The 12223-nt window shown below is 49.5% G+C and overlaps 1 protein-coding gene across 1 annotated transcript; it reads left to right on the top strand.

The window, feature by feature from the left end:
* The first annotated feature begins 6361 nt into the window (after positions 1 to 6361).
* Positions 6362 to 10749, top strand: LOC124657733 (nitrate regulatory gene2 protein-like). Its single transcript, XM_047196250.1, has 4 exons — positions 6362 to 8360; positions 8462 to 8607; positions 9203 to 9426; positions 9911 to 10749. The coding sequence occupies exons 1-4, from the start codon at positions 6578 to 6580 to the stop codon at positions 10665 to 10667; spliced, it is 2910 nt and encodes a 969-aa protein (XP_047052206.1). The 5' UTR covers positions 6362 to 6577; the 3' UTR covers positions 10668 to 10749.
* The last annotated feature ends 1474 nt before the right edge of the window (positions 10750 to 12223 follow it).

Raw genomic sequence — 12223 nt, 5'->3', positions numbered from 1 at the left:
GAAGAAGAGGAAGAAGACATGGCGGCGGAGGAGGGTTTTTGGAAGTGCTGATGCAGAAGGATGAAGAGGAGAACTGTTCGATGCGGCCAAATAAAAAGGGGATATAACGATTTAATGCCTAAGCAGTTCCCAAGGACGTGGTGCCAGAGCCGTCAAATCGTGCAGGGAAGTTGAGAAGGCAAGACGTCATCATGGAGAAAACTGCGACGGTTCTGCCACGACATGACCCTTCGAAGGAGACAGATGGTTTTGCAATTTTCATTATCAAAACCAGGGGGGCATGTGTTACCACCCGATTTTGGCCAAATCAGGAGATGGGCCGTAAGTGAAGATGGGCTTGAAGGACGTACACGTGGAGCATCTTCGAAGCGGCCTTGTGCTAAGAGTTTGGGCCAAGTTGCCCGTGTATCTGTAATATAGGAGATCGCATTGTAATTTAGATTAAAAAGATAGAGTCTAGCCCGTGCACGGTTAGGTGCACGCCTCAATTAGAAAGTCCCTTGGACTATAAATATGTATCTAGGGTTATCGGAAAAGGAGGACAATCATCGTTCAACCAACACAAATCAGTGCGCATCGCCACCCCTTTCTTCGAGGGTTTCTCCCGGTAAGCACCATGCTCGCCTAGATCGCATCTAGCGATCTAGGCAGTATACGTTTATTCGTTACCTTGTACCGCTCGTGTCGAAGCCTTGTTGATGGCGAGCAAGTACTATTTATCCTTAGGTGTCTAGGGGCTTGCATTGATGCTTTCGCGTGCATATCTGCGTGGCAATGCCGTCCCTTGGCACCTAGCTGCCCTTACACCTATCTGGGTGTAAGGGCAGCATCTTGCTTGCTCTTTACTTAGTAGATCTGATCCGTTATAGTTGCTCCTTGCTCCGCAGACATTAGTTTAATATCTGCATAGTTAGGCCTTATGCTGGGGTCGGATGATCCGGTAGTGCGTTAGATGTTGTTTACCGTCCCTGCGAGGGATGTTCCGGGAATCAGCGTTATGTTGGTTTTTAGGCCTCACGTAGGGGTAGTTTGCATCATCTTCCGTAGCTGCTAGGCCCGATCACACGTAGGACGTTCCGGTTATGCGGTGAAAACCCTAAACTGTCGTGGATCGCTTTAGCTTTGTCTTGATCAAGCAGGATCCCCATGCCATTGTAAATCCAACGTGAAACATGGGGCGATCGGCTCCTTGAGCCGATCCACGTGGAAACCCGATGAGCCGATAGGGCTCGTATTTAATGTTTACGTGTCTACCATGCAGGAACAATCGAAGCACTCTAACACCTTCCCGATCGGGTCTAGGTCGGGTGGCACGCCCTAGCAACCGCCGGGACGTGGTCGGAAGATTTGCGGGACGACGCGAGGTGCCAGGGTCCACTAAGCGGCCCTGGGAGCTTCCCGGCTCTTCGTGTTGCTTAGCCATTGCCCGTCGGTGGGTTTTGGAGGGTAACACGGCGGCGGCGTCTCTGGAAGGTTTTCCGTATCGTGGCTCTCGGTACAGGGGTATTCGCGACGAAGACTATATGTAGGCGGAAGGGTAGGTCAGGGGGCGTCACGAGGGGCCCACACCACAGGCCGGCGCGGCCAGGGCTTGGGCCGCGCCGCCCTGTGGTCTGGCCACCTCGTGGCCCCACTTCGTTATCTCTTCGGTCTTCTGGAAGCTTCGTGGAAAAATAGAACCCTGGGCGTTGATTTTGTCCAATTCCGAGAATATTTCCTTACTAGGATTTCCGAAACCAAAAACAGCAGAAAACAGTAACTGACGCTTCGGCATCTTGTTAATAGGTTAGTGCCGGAAAATGTATAATAATGTTGTAAAGTATGTATAAAACATTCAAGTATTGTCATAAAAGTAGCATGGAACATAAGAAATTATAGATACGTTTGAGACGTATCAGCCCACACCATGCTAGGCGCAAGCCACCCCTGGCTACGCCTAGGGGTGGTGTGGCCGCCTCGGGCACCTCCTCGACCCCTCCTCCTAGCTATATAAGCATCTGACCTAAAAAATAGAGAGAGATTCAACGTTTTTCTAGAAAGAGTTTCGTTGCTCTGTCGCCACCGAAAACCCTAATTCGGAAACCAGAAACTTCATTCTGGCACCCTGCCAGGACAGGGAATTGGAGGAGACCATCGCCATCATCATCACCAACGCCTCTCCATCAACCATCCATGATTCCTCCATCCATATGCGAGTAATTCCCCCGTTGTAGGCTGAAGGGGATGGTAGGAATTGGATGAGATCATTCATGTAATAGCTATAAGATTGTTAGGGGCATGGTGCCCAGTATCCGTTATTAGTACTTTTAACATTGTTGCAACTTGTTGTGCTTAATGCTTCTCACTTTGGGCCTGAGTGCCATGATCTCAGATCTGAACATGTTATTGATTCATGAGGATAATTATTGTTTTTTATCTTACTGCAAGTCGTGTACACATATCGTTCTCCGGAACCCGAGGCCCCAAAGTGACAGCAATTGAGATAACCAGAGGGGGTGATTGTGATGTGAGGATCACGTGTGTTCATGGAGTGTTAATGCTTTGCTCCGGTGCTCTATTAAAATGAGTACCTTAATTACCATTAGATTTCCTTGAGGCCCCGCTCCAAACGGGCTGGTAGGACAAAAGATGTCGTCCAAGTTTCTCCTTGCGAGCACGTACAACTAAATAGGAACACACGCCTATGGTTACTTAGTAATTGGATGCTTTTATCATTGTTACCTGCAAATGCCGATGTCTTGCTTATTATATGAATTATCTTATTTATGCAGCGCCCGTTCATCCATCTTTATGCCTACAGTATTTTAATCCTACTGTCTACTGCAATCAGTGCTGCTGCAGTTTTTATTTTATTATTGTTGTTACTTCACTACTGTTACTGCTATAAAACTATTACTATTGGTAAACTGTTGCGAATAAGTCTATTTCCAGGTGCAGCTGAACTGACAACTCATATGTTAAGGTTTATAAATATTATTTGGCTCCCCTTGTGTCGAATCAATACATTTGGGTTTTACTTCCCTCGAAGACTGTTGCGATCTCCTATACTTGTGGGTCATCAATTGTTCAGGAAGATCAGGATGACTGCATCTATGATGGAGACTAGGAATTCCAGTATGAGTTGGTTGAGCCACATGCTCGGGAGCATCTTGGGAATACTTCTTGCATATGCATAACTCGTTGCGGGATCGGATCACCCATGACCGCCTTCAAGCCGATTTGATTGAGCACATGTGGACTCATGTGGGAAACCAACCTGGCTAGTCTGTTTCGATATTCAATTTTAGTTGCCTTAGTTATAAAACTATGTGGTGGTGGCTGATTGTGAACTATTATTGTTTAAACAATATTTACTTTTCTACAATTTTAAATTGTCTTGTTTGTAAAATTACTATTTGAATGTCAATGGCCAACTGGCCAAGCCTGGCCAAAACCAACGCAGACTGAATGGACCGTGACGCATGCTGTCCTGGCAGGCCAGACATGCACCACCAAACTGTCCGTTGGTCGACCCAAATGGATAGAAACATACAATTTGGGCCAACCCGCTGGAGATGCCCTAAGACACGGTACAAATAACAAAAACCTATACATTGGTTAAGAGTTTGACCGAATAACCAAAATCATTACTTATAGGCTACTTATTCGACGACACAATTTTCTCCATGTTTCCACCTATTAGTTTCCTTGTTATCTTCTAATCCACCTATCGAATTAAGGGGCGATGCAATTCCCTTTTCCTTCCATTTGATCCCCTTCCGCCTTATCTATGTTCATTTCTTTCACATGTCGCCTTCTCCCAGGTGTCATGTTGTTCTTTTCCCCTACACCTCTAATCTTCCCCCTCGCTCTATATCCTATAGTATCACAAAAAGGTATAATTTATCGAACGGTTCTTAGCGATGGTTGCATGAGAAATTTCACAAAACAAACGAAACCTCAACATTGGTTCTCGGTTCGACCAAACAACCACAAGTCGTTTTGTATTGGATATGTATCCGGCGATCGAACTTTGCCCCTCCCCCGTTTCCCACCTATTAATTATCATGTCATCTCACTCTATACCATCCCACCTCCTTAACCAGATGCAACTTAATTTTCGTGCCTTTCTAGCTTCCACCTCCTGAAACCAGATGCAACTTAATTTTCATCATTTCTAGATTCCACTTTCTGAATCAAATGTAGCTTAATTTTCTTGCCTTTCTAGCTTAATTCCACCTCTCATTGTTCGTTTATTTCCCATTTGGCCCTCTCCCAATCACCGCACACACCTTTGTTCATCTACATTTGTGATCGATGTCTCTCTCACCCTCTAACCTCCAATATCATAAATAAAATTTGAATTTTAATTGGACGGTTCTTGGTAAGTGACCTTATGAGAACTAACATAAATCAAAAAAAACCTAAACATTTGTTTCTGTTCGACCGGTCACGTATAGGCCACGTATCTGACGGTCGAACCATATCCCATGCCCACTCCGCTCCTCTATTTATTCCCTCTCGCCATCTCCCCATCCACTTCTCTAACCAACGACGCCATAGTCCCTTTTCCTGCCTTTCTAGCCTCTTCCACCTTCGTCCATTCATTTCTTTCCCATCTCACCCTCTCGTGGGTGCCACACTCTGTATTCGACCCCTCTTGCCCTCTACCATCCTCGCCGACCACCACCATAAGTCAATTGTGGTCGCCTCTTCCCTTCCTTCTGTAGTCGACAATCACATATCTTCCATGTATTTCCTGCGAGATCTGGAACCGAGGAGACATGCAGATCCGCGAGATCGGATCTGAGAAGACATGTAGATCTGCAAAGTCCGACCTAAGGAGATAATATTTCTGCATTTTTATATAATTTTTTTCCCAATCCCACCCCCTTGAAGGTACACCGCCACCGTCGCCTCTCGCCCTCACTGTCTTCGTCGAGCACCAACTCGAGGAGATCCTGCGGCCTGAGAGCGAGATCAGACCTAAGGAGACAAGTTGTACTACATATATTTTTTTATCTACATTTATTTCCAATCCCATCCCCTTTTAGGGCACGCCACTATGATTTTGCCTACATCTCTAATCATCCCCTCTCGCCCTCACTGTCCCCGTCGAGCGCCAAGTCGAGGCGAACCTGCGCCGGCTCGCCACTCTATCTCGTGGTCGACAACATCTTGCCACCGTTTTTTTTGTGCGCGGGGTCTTGAATAGTGAAGATATATGGACCTACCGAAAGTGGATCCACGATGTTCCCCTTCGTGCTCGGTGCCGCTCATCAGTGATGCACCACCAAGGTTGCTATAGCTCCGAGATAAGGTATGTACCCCCTTCCTCCTCCTCCCCGTGCTCGTCTTCTTTCTAGTTTTTGTATGTAACGAGGCGTGAATATTTCTCACAACAACTCGTCATGGTAAAATATAAGAAACTACCTTTTTTTTTCAACATACACTGGTAATGCTTGATTTGAACAAGAATTGCTTGTTATTTGGCATGTATTTTAAACTCTTTCTTCCATCACTAGTGGCAATTTGTAGAAGCACAAGCCACAGGTGTGTGTGCTCTCCTGACCATCCATCCATCCATCCATCCCCACAAGTTTGTTCACAAAGGCAAGCATGCCAACACGCCTAGGCGCACGCACCGCTGGTCCTAGCCCACGCACTGTAAACGGCTCTGGGTCCAGCACGCACCGGCACGGCACTCCACCGCGCCAGTACAAGATCCCAGGTCACTCACGGCCGCGCGCGCCGGAAAAAACTGAAAGCGGAGGAAGAAAACACCAGATTTCGGCACTAGGGAACAACTCGAAAAAGAGCACCAGATATATTCCACGTCACGGCACGGCACCTCTGTAGAAGAAAGACTGGCACGAATTAATTAATTTAATAAATTAATTGACGCGAAAAAAAGGAAGAAAATTAAAAGGGAAATGGAGGAGGATCGGGGCGGGGCGGGGCACCCCCACCGAAATAAATCCACGCCGGCCGGCGACAGGCGTCAATGTACGGATGTCTCCTCCCCCTCCATCTCCATAGCCAGCGCTACTCTCAGTCTCAGTCTCCGTCGTCAAAATCGCGATTTTTCTCTTGTCTTCTTGGGTGTGGTGTGGTGTGGGTAAAAAGAGGAGAGAACCGCCCGCCGCACCGAAAGAGAAGAGCCAGACGAGCCGCCTCGTGCTCCTCCCCTCTAGCACCACCACCATCCTCCACTTCCCCCCACAACACCCCGCCGCCGCCGGTCGGGCTTGCTGCGCTGCGCCGGCGCATGCGGTTGGGTTTTTCACCGCCACCGCCAGGAGCAGGACGCTCATCAGGTACTGCCTCCATCAGGCCGCGTCGCGACGAGCCGCCCACCGCTGGCACACGCGCCAGCAAAAAGGCCAAGATTCCCCGCCGAGGCCCCCGTCCCCTCCATTCCCTCCTCCACCACCTCGCCCCTCTAACCCCAGATCTGCCGCTCTGCTTCACCCCCCTGCCCGCTAGATTCGCCGCCGCCGCCGCCGCCATCGCCATGCCGCCGCTCTGACCCAAGGGGAATAACAAAAAAGACTCCTCTTTTCGGGGCCCGCGAGATTCTTCCGGCCGGCAGGCACCCATGGGGTGCGGCCACTCCAAGCTGGAGGAGGAGCTGGCGGTCAGGCACTGCCGCGACCGCTCCGACCTGCTGGCGCTCGCCATCCGCCACCGCTACGCGCTCGCCGACGCGCACCGCGCCTACGCCGACTCGCTCGCCAAGGTCGGCGCCGTGCTGCACGAGTTCGTCAGGGGCGTCCAGACGCTGCCCGCGCCGCCGCCCGACACCGAGCTGCGCCTCCCCGCCGCGCGCAAGGGGGACGGCCTACCGGCAGCATCGCCACTCCACCCTGGCGGCGGCCAGGGCCCCGCGATCGCCTCCTCGTCCTCCGCGGCCCAGCAGCCGCAGGTCGCCAAGCAGGTCCGCATCAACCCCGACGACCAGCACATCCACTTCCACTCCGACGGGGACTCCGATTCCGACGACGGACACATCAAGTTCCACTCGGATGACGAGGCCGACCCCGCCCAGCGCCGGCCGGAGATCGTCCGGTCCACCGGCCAGCCCCCCGGTCCTCGGCCGCCGCCACCTTCCCACCAGATGGGTCCGCCACCACAACCGTATGGCTCCTCTGCATATGGCCCCCCTCCCTCATACGCTGCTGCTCCCGCGTACGGGTATGGTGCTGGCTACGGCCCTCCGCCCGACTACGGCAGCACCGCTGGCTACGACCCACCTGCCTACGGTGGTGGCATGGGCGGACCGGGCTACAGCAGCATGGGCCCGCCCGCCGTCGATGGCTACGACCCGCCGCCGCCACCGGGATACGGCGGCTACGGCCAGAGCTTCTTCAACATGAGCTATGCGCGCAGCCAGCCGCCGCCGCCATCCGTCTCATTCCAGCACCGCCCGGAGGCCGTCGATGCCAAGGTCCAGACCTTCTTCAACATCAGCTATGCGCGTGGCCAGGCCCCGCCGAATTCCGTCTCATCGCACCAGCATCGTCCGGAGGCCGCCGATGCCACGGTCCAGACCTTCTTCAACACCAGTTATGCCCGGGGCCAGCCGCCGCCGCCGTCCATGGCATACGAGCAACGCCCGCAGCCCACCGATGCCAGGGTTCAATATTATGGCGACGGCGGCGCGCAGCCACCCCCGCCCGGCTACGGCGGGTATGCTTCCCCGCCGCAGGGCTCAACCTCCTATAACCAGTATGCGTACGGTGGTTACTATGGCGGTGCGGCTCCACCTCCGGCAGGCATGCCGTCCTCCTCCCGCGAGGAGGTGGCGCCGCCGCCGCCTCCATCTCCGCCGAGGGTTTCTACTTGGGACTTCCTGAACCCATTTGAGACATATGGGAGCTACTATGAGCAGCCAGCTCCTGCGCAAGCGCCGTACACTCCCAGCAGGAGTTCCAAGGATGTGCGCGAGGAGGAGGGCATCCCCGATTTGGAGGATGAGGACATGGAGGTGGTCAAGGAAGCTTATGGTGATGAGAAGCACCCTACCAAGGGGTACGCTGGGAAAGGGAAGGCAGCGAAGGAGGAGGGTAGGAGCAGCAATGGGGATGAAATGCCTCGTGAATCCAAGTCATCGGAGGCAAGCAGTAGCGGGAGCAGCTTGGAGCATGATGTCCATGTTGTGGAGAAGAGTGTTGTGGGAGAACAGGTGCAGCGGTCTGAAGCACGCCAACATGTCGCTGGCCTGCCCCCAGCAGGATCGGAGAAGACGTACGTTGATGACAATGAGGTGGTCCTCGAGATCAAGACCCAGTTCGAGCGTGCCTCTAATTCAGCCGGTGAGGTATCCAAGATGCTTGAGGTCGGCAAGATGCCGTACTACCAGAAGAGTTCTGGTTTTAAAGGTGGGTGAAGTTTGTCTCCGCATCTGCTATCCAACGGTTCAGTCTTGTTCTTTTGTAGTTTCTAAACGTGAGTGCTAAAACTTACCCAATTCTCAATCCAGTATCTGCCATGATGATTTGTGGGATACCGACAATGGAGGAGGAGTTCCTGCGGTTCGAGGAGGACAAGGCGATGGGATGCGGCAACCTTTCCTCGACACTGCAGAAACTCTACATGTGGGAAAGGAAGCTTCTTCAGGAAGTTAAGGTATGCAATTCTCTTTTGTGCATTTAAATTTATTGGGAACATTGTGACTCTTCACTCGTTTGATTAATTGGCAATTTGATGTCTCCTGTTTGCACTCGCATGCTTGCGTGCCTTAATTTAGAGTACAGAGTCCAAGTATGGTATGTGGAAGTTTTGGATTTGTCCATTATCTATGATGCAGGATGACAATTATGAGGTTCCATCTTATTTTAAGTGGTAGCACTTGTTTAGTTATCATCATCGTGGCTATATTTGGAAATTATGTAGTTTAGTAGCAAGTTAATACAATAATGACTACTCTGATACTTACCTTTTATATCCTCCATTTGTTAAGGACATGGTTGGTTCCTTGATGGTCATTTAAGTAGGCTGTGCTACATTTTCTTTATACATGTATATATTTTTCGTCTTGACGCACTGTCCTCTAATTTCTTACCATATTTTGTTACTGGTTTACAGGATTTTAGTTTCAAAATTTTGGCTGCATTGTTTTGTACAGCTTTACTCTGGACTTATAACACAATGCTTTATCACTCTGCACCCTTTTATTGAAGGTTAGATTTTGTGGACTCATTTTTTTGTGGGTGCATTACAGGCTGAGGAGGACGAGAGGCTTAAATATGATAGGAAACGTGAGGAGCTGAAAATGTTAGATGAGAAAGGTGCAGAAGCTGAAAAGATTATGGCCACCGAAAAGGAAATAAGGAAGTTATCTACAAGGATTAGCATTGCTATTCAGGTTGTGAACACTATTTCGGGCAAGATCAGTAAGTTGAGAGATGAAGAGCTATGGCCACAAACATGTGAGCTCATTCAAGGGTACGTACCTCTCCCATAGAACAGTTGTAACTTCCATATAGCAAAGCGATACGCCTGTCTGTTCCCTTCTTTTTTACATGTCAGAATGCCATGTCTGTTACTTGTCTAGCTACATGTATTATCATTAATTTGGGTATCTTGCTTCTGCGAATTAGTGTCCTTTTGTAAAAGAAAAATGTATAGCTCCTTTTGATGTTGTTAAAATGTTAGGGATGTGTTAGTGAGGCACACAAAGGTTGGTAGTATGCAGTATTGCATTGGAAAAAGTTAATTGCGTAAGGTTTCCTTGTGTAACAACATTTTTATTGTTGTGCAAGTCCTGGAAATAGTAAAATCTTTTGTGGAAACCAATTTTTTGGCAAATAGGAAACAACTTATTGTATTGTGTTGCATGCTCTTATTCGGTTTGTTTGCACTACATGTTGACTGTGAAATTGCAATTGATTTTACTTGAACTAAAAAGGATACACGCACTTCTATTCAGGTTGATGCGGATGTGGGATATTATGTTGGAATGCCATCAGATCCAACTGCACGCTATATCCCAAGCAAAAAACATAGACTCCATGATCAACGCTGCGAGATTTGGGGAAGCTCATATGGACTTGATCAAGAGTCTAGAGCTTCAGCTATTGGATTGGACTACCTGTTTTGCTGCATGGGTTACCGCTCAAAAGAGCTATGTTCGTACTTTAAATGAGTGGCTGTTGAAAGGAGTTATCTATACACCAGAGGAAACGGATGATGGCGTGCCTCCTTTTTCACCTGGACGGTTAGGCGGACCACCGATTTTCATCATATGTAACAATTGGGCAGCAGGTGTGGGGAGGATATCCGAGAAGGAAGTGGTCAAGGCAATGCAAGCCTTTGCGTCCAACGTTTTCCAAATCTGGGAGAGGCACAGGTCAGAACAAAGGCAGGGTATGATGGCCAATAAAGGTATGGACAGGGACCTTAGGGTGATGGAACGGGATGAACAGGCGATGCGCAAGGCCCTGGAAGCGCAGAACAAGAAGCTCGTCCTTGTCTCTGATCAGACTGGTGTATCCTTGTCTGCACAGGCGTTACATGACGGAGGCCCCCCGGCCGAAAATAGTAGTTTGCAGTTGGGTCTGAGGAATATTTTTGAAGCTATGGAGACTTTCACTACCGCTTCTGCAAACACCTATAAGGAGCTCCATCTTCGTGCTGAGGAAGAGAAAGTTCGAGTTACCCAAGATAGTGGCAGAGTTCCTCCTTAACTCCCATCGGTGTGTTTTCTGTTACAAGAGGACACAGGTCTTTGTCAGTGCAAAGAAAACTGACCCCGGTGATTCAGATTGGAACTTTATTGTGCATGGCAGTGGCGCAACTCTAGTGGAAGGCTTTCCCACTGGTACATCCATGCAGACACTACCCTTAAGCCCTAACATTTGGGCTCCAGCAACGCCGGAAATGTCCTCCGCAGGCTCAGCTCAGTTCAAGCTTAAGGTGGAAACTTGATATATTGTGCTCTTGAATCGACAACCGCCCTGCATTTCCAGGATTGGATTACCAGCCATCAGCTCAAGCCATGCCAGATATATGCATGCTTGGAAACAGGTGAATTGAGCAAAGCGTGATGGGGTACTCGTGCATCTCAGCAGCGTAGCAGCACTTCTAGCCCATCCTAAATCAACAGCAAATGATCGGAGGCAAGCCATTTCCGTCCGTGTAAAGGTAGACAAAGATCATCGTTCTGTCAGATGTCATGTCGGAAGTGTAGGTAGATGAGTTAGATCTTGCCGGAGTTGCAGTGTACAGACCGCGACAAGGCGGTGCCATAGATTGTAGCTGGGGGATCCCTGATGCCGGGGAGGAAGTACCTGAGATATGTGGAGCTTGTGACCCCTGACGCCGAAGGACATTACCTGACATGTGGAGCTAGACAGCAGTAGCTGACTGTTTTCACCATAGGCCAATGAGCTCGAGCGTAGGATATAGATCGCTCTGGCCGTCAGCGACATTTTTGGTCGTTGTTTTGTTTATTTTCCATATAGATATATCAATTCATTCGTGCCGTTGGTTGGTTGTTGTACAGCTGCTGGCTAACTTAACTGAAACCGTTTTTTAGTGTGTTATATTTGTTCTATTCTTCCTCTTGCTGAGCTCGGCACGGTCTGCCATGTTACCCGTGCCTATGGACTCGATTGGATTGCTGGGAAGCTGGCTGTATCACACTATGATTTGTGCAACTGATCCAGCAACTCTTGTAAAGAGGAGTGGCATTTTATTGTGGTTACCGGTGATAAGAGAAAGACAGAAGGTTGCCCTCTGATAGTTCTCACGTCCATCCTGTTCAGAACGCGAGAATTCTGGCCAGACCAACATTTTTTGTTCACCCTGTTGCTATATTTGCATGCCCTCTCATAGTTCCAAGGTCCCAATGTACTACATATGTTTCTGTTGCCCTCTCACACTCTATGGACGTTGACTGTACTTGTCTACAAAAATAATAAACTAGTAGTTGACAGTTCATACCGACCGTTGGTACCACGCCCAACAAATCCGCTGGCCGGTTGGGCAAAAGATGCATGTATAGTTTAGTACTCCCATTTGATAACCAAGGTAGTACTAACAAGGCAAGTGGGTTTGAATCGGGTTTAATAAACTGCCAATATAATCTGAGAGACATGGTACGTGTGCGCAATTGTAAATTGACAGTGGTTTCTCGCAGGTGGCATGTACCTTCGTCCTATTTCCTCGAGAAATTAAGGGCATCTCCAGCGGCGCGACGCAAACGGATGCTGAACGACCGTTTTCGTCCGTCGTGACCGGA

This window comes from Lolium rigidum, chromosome 5 (assembly GCF_022539505.1).
Source record: "Lolium rigidum isolate FL_2022 chromosome 5, APGP_CSIRO_Lrig_0.1, whole genome shotgun sequence".
Classification (NCBI taxonomy): Eukaryota; Viridiplantae; Streptophyta; class Magnoliopsida; order Poales; family Poaceae; genus Lolium; species Lolium rigidum.
Note: the sequence above shows the minus strand (reverse complement) of the source record. Positions and strands in the feature narration are given on the sequence as shown.